Below are 19,349 nucleotides of genomic sequence, written 5' to 3' on the forward strand. Positions count from 1 at the left end.
TGAAAGCCTCTTGCCATGGAAGAACATCCCAAGCTTTCTCATATACAAAACCTAAGGACATAAAAGGAAGGAATCTGAGAGAGAAAGACACACACCACTTGATTGTAAGAAAACCTTTAAGTGGTTTACAAAAACATAAAGTAAAACATTAAAACATATGCACAAAGTGTATATGCTTTCACAGAAACAAAATATCACATGGAAAAAGAGAAAAAAATATTACTTTCTCATTGTGCTATTACTAAAGATAAATTTTATCTTCCAAAGTGAGTAATAAAAGTGTGGTTTTAAATACATTTATTAATTACTCAAGCAACAGCAGTTTCCTTCCTGTCATGGTTATTAATGATAAATGTCTCTAGCAAGAAACCTTTTCCATAATTTATCTGCCGCACCTTACTCTTCATAAAAATATAATGTAGTCTTTGTGAGGTTTTATATGTTCTGAGAATGACAGAAACTACTGTATCTATTAGGCATTTGATAAATTTCTTTAGCACTCTGCTCATCATAATCGTAACTGCAGCCCTGTTGGATAGGAAATTATCACTTCCATTTCGCAACCTGGCTCAACAGCACAGTGGTTATTTCATCACTCAATCATTCATTCAGCTATTCCATCAGTGCATAAAGATACCTATCAAGCAAATGAAGAAGCAGTTCAAGCACCTGCTGTGTGAAGAGACAAAGATTCATTAAACCATCTCTGGCTGCATTCAGAAGTGGCATGAATCAGTGCTCGGTATTCTTCTTACATGCAAATCACCACTGTGGCCATAGAACTGAATACTTCTTCATTGACCAAGCCATAGATGTCCGCTGCTAACCTTTCAACCTCAAGCTCTTCTTTTCCCTGTGTTCCCAAAGTGAAAGCTGCAGTTTTCAGGATTCTAACAAATATGGCAACATACCAATACCAACTGTAATTTGATATACCTCAATTTCAAAACTTCTTCCATTCTGTCCACTTCAGGTGCGCTCTCTCAAGATCACACTTTTTAAAGATCCTGAGTCTTCATTCCATTCATCAAAGCAGTTGATATGCATAAAAAGAGAGCTATGCATAGGGAAGGGCTTGTTCCATAAACAGAAGCTGTCCTGAGGGGAGAAGCTCATTTTGTTCACAGAGCAAATACACAACTGGTTGCGACATACCAGGAAAGAGACCTTGGGGTCATAATAGATAGCTCAGGGAAGACATCAACCCAGTGTGTGGCGGCTGTGGAAAAGGGCAGATACCATGCAAGGGATAATTAGGAAATGAATTGAAAATTAAACTGCCAGTATCACAGTACTGTTATACAAATCTATTATGTGACCGCATTTGGAAAGCTATGAACGGTTCTGGTCACCTCACCCCAAAATTAATATTGTCAGTTTGGAAAAGGTAAAGAAGAACTGCTCCCCCCCCAAATAATAATCAAGGAAAGGTTATAGCATTTATGAGGGAAGGTTTGGAGAAAAGGCAAGTAAGAGGTGATATGGCTGAAGTTTATAAAAGTATTTCTTCACACAATGCATAGTTAAACTCTGGAACTCATTCCCGCAGCAGGCATTAATAGCCATGAACTTGAGTAGCTGTAAAAGAGGATCATACAAATTCACGGAGGACAAGGCTATCCATAGCAACCAGCCACAATTACTATGTTCTCCTTCTACTGTTGGAGGCAATATGCCTCTGAATACCAGTTGCTGGAAATCACAGCTGGGCATAGTGCTGTAGGGCTCATGTCCTGCTTATGGGCTAGAAAAAGAGGAACTCACCATGAACACCTCCCTTGTTGTCTTATAATGGCAATGGTGCCCACTTGAGAGGTTCCAGAACTCAGTTCCAGTGAGTTCTGGCTGAAAAAAAGCCCTGGGCTTCCCATAGGCATGTGATTAGCTGCTGTGAGAGCAGGATGCTGGACTAGATAGGCCATAGGCCTGATTTAGCAGATTCTTCTTATGGTCTTATACTTCTTCACATCTACCTTTTAGAGAAAACTCCATTCTGTGAATCCCCAAACTTGGGATTTTGAATGGTTTTTTGAAACATGCTAGTGTGTCTTTTTTTTTTTTTAATGCAGTAAGCCTCCCCTTGACATAGTTATATTATTCTGTTATATTAGCTCTGGCTACTCGTCTGGGAAATGGGAGGCAATAGTTTCGTGATCTCACTTCTACTCTGCCTGCTGAGCTGAAAAGAACAGGATAACCCTGAAATATCCTCTCGCTCCCCCAGTGTTCTTGGAAGCGAACGTCCTGCTGTAGAAATTCTACACCTTGGTAGTATTGAATTGTGACATTTTAGATATAAACAATTGAGATCATGAAGCTGAGAAGGCACTTGAATGTGAACAGGGCCAATCTTCTTCAGCAGCATGAACCATTTAGGAAAGAGAGAGAATGTGCCCTGTGTTGACGCAGCTTGTTCTTAAGTCTTTATCCATATCCAACCCTTGTGTAGATTTTCACTGCAACTCAGGGAAAACTTCAAGGACAGGGCCAAGTATGATTTGTCTGCAGGTTTCTTAGTCACTGGAGAGCTATATGTTATTTCAAAACAATAGCTGTAATATCAGTATTTGAAAAACAGAAAATCCCTCCACAACAAGAGTGAGGTGATGGAAACATCCTCATTCCATTTACTGTATAATTTACATTTTTTAAAAATAAAGGCCTGTACAGTATCTTCTTCACCATGTATCCTTCTGATTTATACTGAGGAAAATGTTTTCCACCATTTCCCCAATTACTTCGTTAAAGGCTTTGTTAAAGCATATCCTCTAAGAACTTGATGTCGCTATTAGTGAAAGATGGTGTAACACTATAAGCTTGAGAACCATTGAAGGGATGGATTTTTATTTTTGTATTTTTATGTTGTGGACTGCCTGTGATCTTCAGATGAAGGGCAATATACAAATCTTTTTTAAAAAATCCAAATAATTTTTATTGGTTTTCATGTAAATGCAAGAACAACATGTAACTACAGTGACTTGTCCAGTGGTACATTCTTATTAAGTTTCATATGCCATATACAGTACACAAGCAATTTGTTTATTTATGCACTGCAAATTCAAGTATCCTGTCCACAGAGATTCTTGTGTTGTGAGTGCAATAAAAGTATTTTCTGTCTCATTTATAAAGGAAAAGAATGGAAGCCAAATCTCGCCAAAAGTGTTGAAGTGTTTTTAATTACCATATTGGCCCGAATATAAGCCACACCCGAATATAAGCCGCACCTTTAAAATTGGAGGGGGGGAGAGAAAAAATACCCAAATATAAGCCACTCCATTCCTCGCTGCTCCTGGCTGCATACTGGGGGGGGGGGAGACACGCTGCATTGCCAGCGGCCTTTCCCCTTCATCACCCTCTCCCTTCCCAGCCTTGGGGGAGAGGATGGGGGACTACGTGCGGGCCGGGCACCACTTTACCACACTCCTGGCACTGTTTGCCCCACGCCCCTGGCTGCATACCGTAAGGTTGCAAATATGTCACACTTTAACTTTTCACGGTTGAAATTTGGGGGGAAAGTGGGGATTATATTCAGGCCAATACGGTACCCTTCTATGACGAGCAAGGCGTTCCGATAGATACAAATCTAATAAATAAATAAATAAATAAATAAATAAATAAATAAATAAATAAATAAATACTGTTTGTGTTTATATGCATCCATCTATCTGCCCCAAGGCCTCTTCTCAATCTTTCAGTGGTGGATAGAAGGCAATGCATTTAACTGAGGAGCCACAAAAAGAATCTTGTAGGAACAGAATTAAATTTAGAGCTGGCACCACTGACTGCTGGCCCCATTGTTGTCTACAGAGTTGGCTTTCTGCTTGGATCTTTCAAATTAATTGCAAACATGGGCAGTTTAATCGGTATTTTACTTGGCCTTTTCTGGATTACAAGAATATTACATGAACATTGAGACGAAGACTTTCCAAAGCTACATTGTCTCACAGAGGGCTTTTCAAGCACTGATTGGCAGCTACTGAGAACAAAAGGATAATCTATAGCGCAGCTCAGATGTGATGGTGGACAAACTCTTTCCTGTCTCAGTTTCTTCCCCTTCAGGAAGCACTCATTTCCAGCATCCTCTACCCGCTTCTTTGTATCCAGATGGGTAGAGGTAATTAATTTCTCACTGGAAAAAATATGGACACCTGTCCTACAAAATATGGGCAGGTTTCCAATGCACTGTTATGTCATAGCATGTTCCCAGTATTTATATATAGTAGTCATTTATCTCTAGCCAGCATCTCCTTGCGTTTATGTGAAATCTGATGCACGCAGGCAGCTGTTGGAGACATCTTTACATGTGCACCTGCATTGTGCATACAGTAGTTTCCTTGATACTGCAGTGAATGGGAACTATTGTTTCCTCTGGAAGTTCTGTGTGTGAGGTCATTAACAAACTGGGGTCAAAATGAGTAGACTCCATGATATGCCATCAAACCCACTATTTTTATTTCAGGGTTGCTGTGAAACAAAATCAGATGTCTTGGGAGACCTTTCCCTCTATATTTAATGTAAATGGAACAAAGTATCTATTGAGAATGTATGATCATTAGATCATACATACATCACACAGTCCATTTTGTCAATGTTCTCTTAATTTATGGGGAATAGCAACCTACATCCCGGTCCCTTTTCCATTTAATACCAGCATCTATCTGTGCAGTTCCTGTTTACCTTCTCAGCTTCCCACCCCCTAAACAGTTTCTTACTAGAGACAGTTGTAATCCATGCAGAAGATTTCACAAGGTGCTAAAAGTAATTTGAGAAAAAATTATCATGTTTAGCCAGCAGAAGATTTTATCATCATAGGAGCACTCTAGTGGCAAACAACCTGAAATTCTTTTAGTAGCCTTTTGTTTTGTATATTTTTTTATGTTTGATTTCAAGGAGGCTAATTAGTCCAAGATAGACTACTTTGCTGTTGACTACATTGAACAAATTAGAGATCCCACTGTGATGAACTGAATAGAAACAATGTTCAAATAACCAGATTTAAATCTGAAAAAAGCATCATGTAATTACTTCAGTGACAGGGCTACCAGCTGTTTATAGTACTTTAAATCTTCATAATGAACAGCATTGTGATCTTAGTGCACACAAGCACTCATAGATGTTTTTTAATTTGCAAGAACATATGTCTGTGTGATTTTATGTGTTAATATACCTCAGTTCCCCATTCTCCTTTTAGGGACACTGTTTCCTTACTGGGGGGGGGACGGGACTACATTGTAGGGAATAATAAAGCTGCCATAGAACTTTACATTCAATATTTGTTCATTTCTCTTGACTTGTTATTGATTTATCTTACAGTGAGCTTGTGAAATCCATATTTTTATGAGTATTTAGAAGTAACAGAATTGATAGTCTCCCTTGGTGTGTTCAAGTAATTACTACTGTGAAGTTTTGGAAGTTCTATGATACTTTTCATGGATCTGAAATGTTTACACACACATGCCACAGGCTGTTCTCTTTCAGACAGGGATAGGAAACCTGTGGCCCCCCCCCCCCAAATGTTGAACCACAAGTCCCATTATCCCTAACCATTGTCAATACTGGTTGGACCTGATGGGGCCCCAAGTAGCCAATATTGACATGAGGACTTAGGGGATCTTGGATAAAGGAAGAGAATATAAGTGTTCCTATGTGCAAACATGAGTGGTGGAAACAGGACAGCAAGAATATTTGTTGTTGTTCAGTCGTTCAGTCAAGTCCGACTCTTCATGACCCCATGGACCAGAGCACACCAGGCACTCCTGTCTTTCACTGCCTCCCGCAGTTTGGTCAGACTGATGTTGGTAGACTCGAGAACACCGTCCAACCATCTCATCTTCTGTCGTCCCCTTCTCCTTGTGCCCTCAATCTTTCCCAGCATCAGGGTCTTTTCCAGGAAGTCTTCTCTTCTCATGAGGTGGCCAAAGTATTAGAGCCTCAGCCTCAGCTTCAGGATCAGCTTCCAGTGAGCACTCAGGGCTGATTTCCTTCAGAATGGATAGGTTTGATCTTCTTGCAGTCCATGGGACTCTCAAGAGTCTCCTCTAGCACCATAATTCAAAAGCATCAATTCTTCAGCGATCAGCGTTCTTTATGGTCCAGCTCTCACTTCCATACATCACTACTGGGAAAACCATAGCTTTAACTGTACGGACCTTTGTCAGCAAGGTGATGTCTCTGCTTTTTAAGATGCTGTCTAGGTTTGTCATTGCTTTTCTCCCAAGAAGCAGGTGTCTTTTAATTTTGTGACTGCTGTCACCATCTGCAGTGATCATGGAACCCAATAAAGTAAAATCTCTCACTGCCTCCATTTCTTCCCCTTCTATTTGCAAGGAGGTGATGGGACCAGTGGCCATGATCTTAATTTTTTTGATGTTGAGCTTCAGACCATATTTTGCGCTCTCCTCTTTCACCCTCATTAAAAAGTTCTTTAATTCCTCCTCACTTTCTGCCAACCAGGTTGTGTCATCAGCATATCTGAGGTTGTTGATATTTCTTCCGGCAATCTTAATTCCGGCTTGGGATTCATCCAGTTCAGCCTTTCGCATGATGAATTCTGCATATAAGTTAAATAAGCAGGGAGACAATATACAGCCTTGTCATATTCCTTTGCTGACTGTATAGAGCTTCTCCATCTTTGGCTGCAAAGAATATAATCAATCTGATTTCGATGCTGCCCATCTGGTGATGTCCATATGTAGAGTCGTCTCTTGTGTTGTTGGAAAAGAGTGTTTGTGATGACCAGCTTGTTCTCCTGACAGAACTCTATTAGCCTTTGCCCTGCTTCATTTTGAACTCCAAGTTCAAACTTGTCAGTTGTTCCTTTTATCTCTTGACTCCCTACTTTAGCATTCCAATCCCCTATAATGAGAAGAACATCCTTCTTTGGTGTCATTTCTATAAGGCGTTGTAAGTCTTCATAGAATTGGTCAATTTCCGTTTCTTCAGCACCGGTAGTTGGTGCATAAACTTGGATTACTGTGATGTTAAAAAGTCTGCCTTGGATTCGTATTGAGATCATTCTATCATTTTTGAGATTGCATCCCAGTACAGCTTTCACCACTCTTTTGTTGACTATGAGGGCCACTCCATTTCTTTTACGAGATTCTTGCCCACAGTAGTAGATATGATGGTCATCCGAACTGAATTTGCCCATTCCCATCCATTTTAGTTCACTGATGCCCAGGATGTCAATATTTATTCTTGCCATCTCATTTTTGACCACATCCAGCTTACCAAGGTTCATGGTTCTTACATTCCAGGTTCCTATGCAATATTTTTCTTTACAGCATTGGACTTTCCTTTCGCTTCCAGGCATATCCACAACCGAGCGTCCTTTCGGCTTTGGCCCAGCCGCTTCATCAGCTCTGAATCTACTTGTACTTGTCCTCCGCTCTTCCTCAGTAGCATGTTGGGTGCCTTCCGACCCGAGGGGCTCATCTTCCAGCGTCATAACTTTTATATGCCTGTTGTCTTTGTCCATGGAATTTTCTTGGCAGGGATATTGGAGTGGCTTGCCAGTTCCTTCTCCAGGTGGATCACGTTTAGTCAAAACTCTCCACTATGACCTGTCCATCTTGGGTGGCCCTGCACAGCATAGCTCATAGTTTCTCTGAGTTATTCAAGCCCCTTCGCCACAGCAAGGCAGTGATCCATGAAGGAGAGCAAGAATATATTGAGCCCTAAAAGGATTCTTCACACATGCCTGAAATGCAAAATAATAGTCTCCAGGGGAGACCCATGGAGGGGACCCATTAATTTCATTTACAGAATACTTACTGGTAAATCCTTTGGCTTGGGACTGCAGCTTCATGACGTTCACATTCATAGGCACACATTACAGTTTTCTACATTCTTGTTTCTATATTTTTGCCTCTATCCAGACAGTTTTTCTTTGTTAGTCTGCTTTCCACAATAAACACTTATCTTTTACAATCCTCTTCCACGGTTAATGTGTGTACATCTTGGGCTTCCCATCATCTTTGATGGTGTGTTGCCATTTTCCTGCCTTTTTAATAGTTTTGCCCTCTGTTTCTTGCAGTGTAATCCTACAACATGTTTACTTATGAGCCCCACTGTGCTCACTGGTGACTCAGTAAGTCACACTACAACAAGGATTGTGTCTTTAGCTACCTTAATCTCCTCTGTACTTTTTCTTTCCAAACACAGATTTTAAAGAGTTTGAAACTGTTTAGGAAACATCCCCACATTCCTTTTTGACACAACTTTTGGACTGCTTACCTAATGTGAATTTAGCATGTGCTGCTTTGCTCTATGCTTTCACCTGGGAAGGGGGCATGTCAATAACTGTTCTCATGTTTGAACAAAATAAAAAATAAAAAAATTCCTTCCAGTAGCACCTTAAAGACCAACTAAGTTTGTTCTTGGTATGAGCTTTTGTGTGCATGCACAAACGTGTATCTGAAGAAGTGTGCATGCACACGAAAGCTCATACCAAGAACAAACTTAGTTGGTCTTTAAGGTGCTACTGGAAGGAATTTTTGTTTTGTTTCGACTATGGCAGACCAGCACGGCTACCTACTTGTAACTGTTCTCATGTTTTACAGACTGCTTGCAGATTTTAAGTGTATGCACATTGTACCTCAATATTGGTATTTATTCCAGGACAAAGCTGAGCTGGAGATAGCTGTTGGCTTCCAGTTCTCTCCTTGCCTCCAACATTTGTGCCTGTGTTGGTGGGCATCAAACCAATACTCAGTGAATGAGGAACAAAGCCAGAAACAAACTGAAGTACATCAAAGCCATTGTTGCCTAGGCTCCAACAAATCTTTGATAGGTCTTCCAGTCTGGGATGGCAAGGGTAGCTAATGGCTTGAGAACTCTTCACTGACCGGAAAGATGCTCCAAATCACAATTCTTGGGGCTTACCATGTGGAACTCTTGAAATCTTTGTAAAGGAGTTAATTTGCAGCTTCTTCAAAGTATGCTGAAGTGTATTTTGTATCTGAAAATTCTTGTCCCATTTCAAGCCAGGCCCCAGTGCCTTTGAATTTTCATCCATTAAAAATGGGATTTACTTCTGGTGATAACTGGGGTCCCATTTCCAAGCAAAGAATATTACCCTTGAGAAAAGGGAAGCCATGGTGTTTGCAGAGCTTAATTAAGACCAAGGTCTACCATTTCCAATTTAATTTTCGAGCTTTGGGACCAGGAAAGTGACAATACAAAAGAGAATGCCACTGAGCATTTGCAAGTGGCACTACTGAATAACTGCAACCATTCCCTATATACAGGTAGGTAGCCGTGTTGGTCTGCCATAGTAAAAAAACCAAATTAAAAATTAAAATAAAATTCCTTCCAGTAGCACCTTAGAGACCAACTAAGTTTGTTCTTGGTATGAGCTTTCGTGTGCATGCACACACGTGTATCTGAAGAAGTGTGCATGCACACGAAAGCTCATACCAAGAACAAACTTAGTTGGTCTCTAAGGTCCTACTGGAAGGAATTTTTTTATTTTTTATTTCATTCCCTACATATTTAACATGAGAAGGAAGGGCTACAAGGGGTGCCTGCAGATGACTTCTTTATTGAGCTTTCACAGATGTTCTACAACTTCCACTCTTTATTGAGTATTCATCCTGATTTATCGGCTTGGAGGTTTTACGACTGCCTGCCAATCCATTGCTATCCCACACTTTCCAGTGCATGTCCCCATCACTTTCCTTCGTGCAAAAAGTCTGGTTGTTTTTAAGTGGCTTTGTTGCATCAGAGCACTTTAATCCACTTTAATTGTGCAAGCCTAAATTTGCTGGTATGCAGCTGAATCTCCTGCAGAATTGTGACAGGTCTGGAAGGAACCCCAGGTCAAAGAGTGCAACTCCCAGGCATGCTTCAACCACAACCAGCTCTTCTGTTGGAAATTAAGCTCAGTCTTCACTTCTGTGCATCAGCAATTTTATTTGTAGGCAGGAATCCAACTTACTCCTTTTTTCCCTCTTTTCCCAGCCTGCCTTCCCTGTGGCTTTAAGTGGCTTTCCAACTAGCAAATGTGTTTTGCTCCTCATTCATCTCCATTCTTTAGGGCTAGCATTTGCATTTGTTAAAATACATTACGAAGATTAGCTATTTATTTTGGTCTCCTGCCCTAAGATCTTGGTGGAGCTTCCTTGTCTCACTAGGGGATTGTCACAAATAAATTACTGCTGTGCAGGATATTTGATAAAATCCAGAATCCCAGCAGGGTTAAAAGATTTGAATAAAACATGGATTAACTTCATTCTATTTACGTGTTGCCTTTTTATGCCTCCTACCTGAGTCTCTCTTAAGCTGTCAACTTTTGAGCTGTTTTTCTCTAGTCCCCTCAGATTACTTTTTACTTTATGTTCGTAGAAACCTTCTTGTAATAATCTTACAAATGTCATTTCCTAAGGGATGACTCTTACACTCTTTCCACAGCCTGATTCACGTGTCACTGGTTTTTCTCAAACCAAAGTGTTAGTGCAGCTCTCAGTTGCCCTATTGATCACTCTTCTGTTTATAATTGTCTGGTTTTTGTCATCTCTGAAATACAGCAGGGACAGAATTTCAGCTGGATCTGCCTTTAGCTTCTTGTTGTTATTGACTAAGGATGCTTCCAGACCATTTTTGTCTTTTGGTTGGGATGCAAATACATACTGGCATGCTCAAGTCACACAATTAAAGTGGATTTGGTGCTGTTGCGCAACAAGTCCGCTTCTCCCCCCAAACCCCAGGATTTTTGTGATAACAAAGGTGATGGGTAAATGCACTGGGAAATATGGGTTAACAAATGCTTGGGATCTGAATGAATGTTCAATAAGCAGCTATTGTCATACAACTTTCCCACAATCTTTGTGCAAACAAATCAGAATGAATGCTCAATAAATATGTAGCCAGAAAGCAGCCTAAAGTAATGTTCATGCAGTGCATACATGTTTTTCCTTTGAAAGTGCTATTAATATACCGGTACTTCCTCTTGTATAATCACTTATGATTTTAGCCTTATTTGTATTAAAGGGAATGTTCTAAATAATTCTTTTTAACCACCTCCTGAAATTTAATTGAAATGCTATGGGAATGGATATTGTGTGATTATTATTTTTAAAAAACTTGTTGATAGAAGCCTTAGGAGAGTAAATATGTTGTCTCACATAGCTGGCTGTGTTTTCCGAAAGGAATTTCATCACTTCCTAAATCCCCTCCTCTCCTTGTGTGGTCCCTAACACAAGGATGGCCCTCAAGATGTTGTGGGACTCCAACTCCCATCAGTACCAGCCATTATAACCAATGGCCAGGGATTATGGGTACCGAAGTCCCGCAACATACCATAGAGTGGAGGGCTTTATTATAGTACACGGATCAATAATAATAGTCTGTGGTCTATAGTAGCATTTGAGAGTTTCTCCCACAGTCTGTTACAGTTGCTTAAGTATAATAGTGAAGTTTTGTAATAAAAAATATCCATATGGCTGTTTAAAAAAAAAAAGCATTTGGAAAAATATTTGCTTATTCCTTTCTTTCTTATTCCTATCTTAAAACAGTATCAGTATGGGATATGGGATATTGTATGTTGACTTGCGTAAATGGTACTACTGTTCTTAAACAAATGTGGCGTCATTGGTATCAAAATGCCGACCAATATTCCCCCTTCCCAGTTTAACCCAAATCTATCCTTTCTGCAGAAAATCTGATAAGATTTTTTTAAAAAACACAAACTATTACAAATAACCTGTTTGCAATATCAAGTCCCCATCTGGAAGCACCCTGAAAGCCACCTTTCCTTCAGGAATGTAATTGAGATACTAGGTGTGGCTCCTTTAAATGCCTGAATTCACTGGTTGCCTGGAGCAACCTCCATAAATATCCATGAAACACATATGGTGATTTTAAAAGCTAGGAACAGAACCTGCCGAGAGAAGATCTGTATTCAGGGCAGCGGGTGCTGAGTTGACATCTGTATCAAACTAAGGAGCTCTGTGGTGTCTTACTATCTTTAATACACACACAGCACGCCCCCCCTCTGGCAGTATGTCTCAAAAGAAAGGAAGCAAGAGCTAGGTCACACTTTTGCAATCCAAACCTAAGTACATTGACTGATTTCAACAGGTAAAAAGGTAAAGGGACCCCTGACCATTAGGTCGAGTCGCGGACAACTCTGGGGTTGCGGTGCTCATCTCACTTTATTGGCCGAGGGAGCCGGCATACAACTTCTGGGTCATGTGGCCAGCATGACTAAGCCTATTCTGGCGAACCAGAGCAGCGCACGGAAATGCTGTTTACCTTCCTGCCAGAGCGGTACCTATTTATCTACTTGCACTTTGACGTGCTTTCAAACTACTAGGTTGGCAGGAGCAGGGACCGAGCAACGGGAGCTCACCCCGCCGTGGGGATTTGAACCGCTGACCTTCTGATTGGCAAGCCCTAGGCTCTGTGGTTTAGGCAAATAAATAAACAAATAAGTGGGACTGGTCTCAGTGAGACGTACTTCTAAGTAAGTGCAATTCAGCCTCTATTTGTTTTAAACCCTAGGTCATAGCAATTCCTTCCGAGCAAGACTTAAGTCTGTTTAGGATCAGAGTCTCTTTTTTGTTTTTGTTTACTAATAGGCAGATTCCCACTAAGCTGACTGGAACATTTCCTGGTAGGTTTGTTTAGGATTACAGCCTATATTTACTTGGAAATAAGCCCTCACTGTGCTCACTGGGGCTTGCACCCAGCTAACTGTGCATAAATATTACAGTCATGCAGCACAATTCTGTGCATAGCTATTCAAAAGTACTACTCAATGCAGTTTACTCCTGAGTAAGTGAGCATGGGATCAGTTTCATGGTTTCAATTCTATGCACACATACTATAAGGAAAACTATTCTCTTGGTCCCCACTTTTTCCTAAATATGGTATAGATATTTATGCTTCTTTAATATTTGTATTTCAGAGTCTGCTCCAATAACTCAGAGTTTCTCCAGTGTGATCCTTTTCTGCTGCCACCCATTCCTTTAGAATGCTTTCAGAACCCCTCCTCAGAAAATAGGGAGCTTCTATGCGACATCAATAGGACGCAGGTGGCACTGCGGGTTAAACCACAAAGCCTAGGGCTTGCCAATCAGAAAGTCGGCTGTTCAAATCCCCGCAACGGGGTGAGCTCCCGTTGTTCGGTCCCAGCTCCTGCCCACCTAGGAGTTCGAAAGCACGTCAAAGTGCAAGTAGATAAATAGGTACTGCTCCAGTGGAAAGGTAAACGGCGTTTCCGTGCGCTGCTCTGGTTCGCCAGAAGCGGCTTAGTCATGCTGGCCACATGACCCGGAAGCTGTATGCCGGCTCCCTCGGCCAGTACTGCGAGATGAGTGCCACAACCCCAGAGTCATCCACAACTGGACCTAACGGTCAGGGGTCCCTTTCCCTTTACCTATTCTACATCAATAGAACATCCCCATTTCCTGAGGAGTGTTGGGGGGTATAATAGGCTTCGATGTGAGAACAACACCCAACATTGGAGATTTAATGAACTGTTAAATGTTTATTAAAGAGATATTTTGCCCATACAATATACTTAATGACAGTTTCTAAGGACTCAAGAGTCACTGCCAAATTCTGGCTTAGCTCAGCACAGCAGCTAAAAGGACCAGAAAGGGGGGAAGGGGGGGACAAAGCAGTTGTGAGCGGCTCACCTGGTGTCCGCATGCTCCTGCTAACTGAATGGGCTGCTGTTGTTGATACCAGTCTCTCAGATACTTTTACTTCAGACCACATCCCCTATGCCTCCACTCCAGCCAAATTCACTCAACCATGCCCAGCTGCAAGTTACAGTCTTCCTCTGACACTAAAGCTGCCCCCGTCATACTTAGGGATGCCTGGACAGCATATCTTCCAACATTTCTCCAATGAAAATAGGGACGTCCTGTTTCATAATAATAATATTTTACAGGTATTTATTTATACCCCGCTCAACTGGGTTGCCCCACTCTGGGCAGTTTCCAACATATATTAAAAATAATAATAAAACATTTTAAAATGTCCCTAATATACAAGGCTGCGTTCCGATGTATAGTTACTTATCTCCTTGGCTTGGGTGTCACATAACTCCATACACCCTCCAACAGTGGCGGAGCTTCAAGTCTCAGCTGTCCCTGGTTTTCTTCTGGCCTTGCCTCACACCTCCACCATCAGCTTTCCCTACTGACTTTTCTTTTTCTTATGCCACTTACAATTAACTGCCCTTTCTTCCTAGAACCTCCAGCCAATCAGAGTCTGTTCCCCTGGCGAATCAAAATGAATTTATATAATCAAAGACCCATCTATAAATACTAAAAGCCATTGGCTTTCCCTCTCCTTTCCAATATAGCTTGCAATATATAGCTTGCAATATAGTGATAGCACAAGGCCTAGAACCTCGACAGTTGCATTCTGATAGCATCAGAGGTCACTGAAATCTTTTCCAGAGCGCAAAACGAAAACAGACTGTAATAAACACAGCGTTCCTCCACACATACCTAGGAGTCAGCTCCATTAAACTTAATGGAACTTCAGCGTAAATATAAACAGGTGCGGAATGAATGGCTGCAGTTCCATACATATTTATTTGGAAACGAGTCTCACTGAAATAACTTGCATTTGCTACAAATTAGTGCAAGACCGTGGAACCCATGGGTCTCCTTACCACAATGGTTTCTTGAAACAGTCCTGGGTTTAATTTTTGGAGAAGGTCCTGTGGACCTCCAAATACTTACAAGTAAAATTCTTGCGCAGCATCATAGCCAGAGAATGTCTTCAAAGGAACTCTTAGTTTTTCAGCAATGTAGAGCATTGTTTAGAATCAATAACCATGTTGATTCATGGAATTCTGAGGCAGTAGGGGGGATAATTCAGTTCATTGTCTTACAGTTCAGTATGTCTGTTGGGTTCTTCTCTGATACAATAGCATCATTTTTTTGTGACAAAGCCAACCTTTCGGTGTGGCTCCCTCCACCCTAATTCAATACATAACCTCAAGTCTTAACACAGTCATTTCTTCCCCACCCCTTTAAACATATTCATGTTTCTTGTATAAATGTACGATATCATCACTCTCTGATATTATAGTCCAAAATTCCTGATATGGGTGGGGTAGGGATGACAATCTCTCTGGCTTAGCAATCTCTTGGTTAATGCTAATGCAGAATTAGGAGTCAAGGGAGACGAAAGCCAGGGTGTGATTGTTGTACACTCGATGATATTGCTCCGCTAGCTCTTCAAGCACAGAGGAAGATCAGCAGAGTAGCTGTGTGGGATGAGATGCCTGGAGGGCCAGGGATATGTATCACTCTAGGAGATCCAAAAACATCAAGGATGCAGCAATAGTCATTTTTAAACACTCTTCTCCCCAAGCTTTTAGATAAAGATGATGTGCACAGGCTGCTTCTCTACATGTTCAAAGTGCCTTACAGTGGGTAGCTCTTTACACAAAACAAAACAAAAAAATAACTTAAAAGAAAACATACAACTAAACCCATGCAAAGCAACAGAAGATAACACTATCTGGTGGCATCCAACTCACCATAGATCAGCTTATAGACCTTAACTAAGCCACAAGCCAGCCAGAATGGGAGAAGCTTGCACCCCTTGAGGTTAAAATGGGCTAAACACCTCTATCATGCCATGTGTTCCTTAGAATCATCGGGTTACATAACTGTAGAGTTGGGTCCTGAGGGTCATCTAGTCCAAGACCCTGGACCCTCAACTTGGATGTGATTTGACCTGCCAGCTTCCCTACCAAGTCCTCTCCACTCACATTACAACTAAAATAAGGTGGGGGTGTCTACATTTTACAACAAAAGGAAAGCACAAGTGAGGGGATGCCAAGAAATGTGTTTGAAGTGATGGAGCAGCTAGGAGGTAGGGCAGAGATGTTTTCTGGTGCCACAGCAATCCCCTCCCAACCACCTTTTAAATATGAATGAAGAAGGTCTATAAAAAAGTGACATCAGTAAACAAACACTGCTTTCACAGAAGTAGCTGTAGTAGGATTATTACACCTATCAACGTACAGAACCAGACAGCTGTCTTAAGCTTGGCAGCCACAGGTTAGCTCTGGTAGTGTGTGAACATAGAAAGCCCTCTTTTATGGAGTCAGACCATTGGTCCGCTTAGCTCTGACTGCAGTAGCTCTCGAGGGTGTCAGGCAGAGGACATTTCCAGCCAAACCTGAAGATGCTAGGGACTGAACCAAGGACTTTCTTCCTGCAAGGCAAAGATGCTCTACCTCTGAGCTACGGCCCTTGCTTGGATTCATATGTTAAACTCATTCCATGTACAAGAAGGAAATCAACTACTAGTCCCATTGAAGCCTGTGAAATATCACCCGTGCAATTTAACCTCTGTTTTCTAATTGTTAGATAACCTGTTCAAGCCAAAAGAACGGTTCATTTCAGAGAAGGAGATGCACATGCGATCGAAAAGGTAGGGAGCATCTTCCATCCTGAAATAGATTACCTCCCTTCTGCTTGCAGCAATGAGGGATCATGAGTTCTCAAACTGATAGGTTGAGCTAATGAAGTAAGATCACACACCCCACATTTTGTTTTATTCTGAGTAGCATAACAGTAGCACAATAAATTGTTGAGTTTGCAGCTGATGGAGATCAAAAGGCTCTTGAATGAGACTCTTGCAGTTTCTGGAATATTACCCTGACAACAGGCTGCCCTGGGAATTTGGCACCCCAGGCAATTGCCTAGTTTGCCTTTTTGGTGAGCAGGCCCTTCATATTGATCTAGTGCAGGGGTGAGCTACCAAGTCACAACCTAGCCTGCATCACAGAGCTGTTGTGAAGATAAAAGGAGGAAGGGGAAGACAAATTGTACACAGCCTTGAGCTCCTAGGGGGGGAAGTCTAAGTGCAAATATACAACAAATATGTGCAGTTTCACAATTCTCTTCAAAACATACACTGTATACACAAAATCATTTTACCAGCCTTGATTTAAAAATAAAAAATAAAATCCTTGTGTCCCAGGTGGGAAGGGTCAACATTCCATCCTCTGATTGCTTAACAACAGTCTTTTAAGTGCCTTAGCAATTGTGCTGCCTGCTGAGTGCAGAAGCATTAATGCTGCCTTCATGTTTTGTGCTCTGACTTACTTCAGAAGTGTCTGGTTGACTTACTTTTTTATTTAAAGAAAGCTAAAAGTCTGTGGTCCCTGCTGGCTTCTAAACTCCTAAAATCTGATCCTTAGTGCCCATTTGTCACTGGCCCTGGGTTCTTGGAGTGCTGCACTTTACTTTTTCCTGTATGAATGAATGGCAGATTTCCATACAGTTGGAAAAGTAAAGATGCACATTCAGAGGCACTAATCTAAACTTTCTCCAAGTGTCTTGCATGTTGGTTGCAGTCAGTTTCCTTTTTATTTTTCAAAACTTAGTGGGGACCATTAAGAATCCAGCTTGCTTCTGTCAACATAACTGTGGCTATGTTTCTTGGTCACGCTAGAGTTTTATGGATCCTTGGAAACTCTGTACATTTGCTTTTGTATCTATATATAATTAGAGAGTTTGTGTCTAAAAAAATCCAATAGCATGTTCCAGCACTTTACAATATTTCTTTTTATATTTACAACAACCTGGTGAGATAGGTTATGCTGACAGTTTGTGACTTTCTTAAGGAGGCTTGGGGCAAATTAGACATGAAGCTAAATGCTTAATTAAAAAGCACGTCTGCACAAAGGGAAATCACACAACCCTCCACACACACACACACACACAGAGAGAGAGAGGGGGGGGGGCTATGGGCCTTGGAAAAATCTACAAGGGAAGGGTCCCCCCCTTAGACTTATAGCCATGGGGTGTATATATCAGAATTTCAGATGGGGACACAAGGGTTACACCTTCTTTCCCTATACACTGCAGTCCTAAAAGCATGCCTGCTTTTAATTGTAGAAAACATTCATTGACATGGTTTCTAACAACACATTTAGCACTACTTCTCGTTTGGCTCTCAGAAAGTTTCATGAGTGAGCAGGGATTTCAGCTCAGCCTGGGTTCCCCACACCCAAACACTATCGCAGTCAAAAGTTATCCTTCCAAAATGCAGTGGAAGAAATACTGGAAGGCCTTAGGCAAATGAAGGATACTTGGGAGAAATGAGTCTCAGCAGCTGCAGAGCATTGACAGGGGGTTTGTACTGTTGCTTCGATAGCTATATAAGTGCCCTTTCAAGGGCTTCACAGATTGCTCCCAATGGCATTTATCTTGATCTGCACAGATGGATTAGGGTAATCTAACACCGTACATTTATCAACCAAGTTAAGAAACAGTTTTTAAAACTAACATTTTTTTCATTAATCCATGAATGATATGAGCAATACAATTCTAGTACCATTTAATATGCAATAGTGCAAGGAGTCATGTCCCAGTGGCTAGCCATTCTAAATTCCCCGGCCAACCACATTGCAGGGTAAGATAGCCTGCCAAATCAAAAGTTCAATTGCCCAATCATGGGCATCGAATGAGCAGAGCCTGGTCCACCCACTGAGGATAAAAGCTGACTGCGCCTAGAGTTTGCAATCCATCAACCGAAGAGCAATCCCCCCCTCCCTCCCTTCAGGCTGCTTTGTGTTAATTTTGTCTTAACCATATTTTCCTTCCTGTGCACTCTGTGATGGACTTTGCTATGGTTTCCCAATGGTTGCCGTATTCGGATCTGGGAAGGTATTTGCCTGCAAACAGATTGGGCCCGTTGGGAGTTTTTACCTTTCTCAAAGCAAAATGTCACAACTTTGGGTGGGTAAGGCATTGGGTGGAATCGTAATCATCAAGGTTTGGATGAAGTGGTGCATCACCCTGACCTAAGAAGGGTCTATGTGGAAGTTTCTGTCCAGAAACCAAGTGTAGGGCAGGCTGGCCACGGAGCTTCCAGTGGCGACCTGGGGAAAGCCACCTTGGTAGATTGGCATCCTTTGGGAGCCCACAATCCTTGGCACAACCCTGTTCAAAATTTCAGCCCTCCGACAGGAGGCTGAAATGGATATATATCCAATGCCTGAGTCAAAGTCTACCTACATCTGTAATCAATAAAGTTGTGTCCAATGATGATCTCAGATCATGGTCCTGTCCAAATTATTCCTTTACTCCATACCTATTGACTTCACACTGGGGCGTTGTGACTAGGCCCACAATAACGATGTACTTAAATGCCTCGATGTGGGTTATCTGTATGAGGTTCAGTAGTGTTGTTCTATTTTATTTGTGTGCCCCTCTGATGTTTTTAGTTTTACAATTTTTTATTGAGAAATGTTTTTCTTTCTGACTATCGGTCGAATAAAGAATATGTATGTATGATGTACTTAAAAGTCTCCACACCTTAGAGCTCAGATGGGGAACCTGTGGCTCTCCAGATGTTGTTGAACT

General features: G+C 41.4%; 1 protein-coding gene across 3 annotated transcripts in view; it reads left to right on the plus strand.

Moving 5' to 3' along the window:
* C5H10orf90 (chromosome 5 C10orf90 homolog) overlaps nt 1–19,349 on the plus strand; it is a 139,292-nt gene that overhangs the window by 118,520 nt on the left and 1,423 nt on the right. For all 3 annotated transcript variants that reach the window (XM_033149423.1, XM_033149424.1, XM_033149425.1), the window contains one exon: nt 16,344–16,407. In XM_033149423.1, coding sequence (XP_033005314.1) covers nt 16,344–16,407 — 64 coding nt within the window. The remainder of the gene's footprint in view (nt 1–16,343; nt 16,408–19,349) is intronic.

The sequence above is a fragment of the Lacerta agilis genome, chromosome 5 (assembly GCF_009819535.1).
Source record: "Lacerta agilis isolate rLacAgi1 chromosome 5, rLacAgi1.pri, whole genome shotgun sequence".
NCBI lineage: Eukaryota > Metazoa > Chordata > Lepidosauria > Squamata > Lacertidae > Lacerta > Lacerta agilis.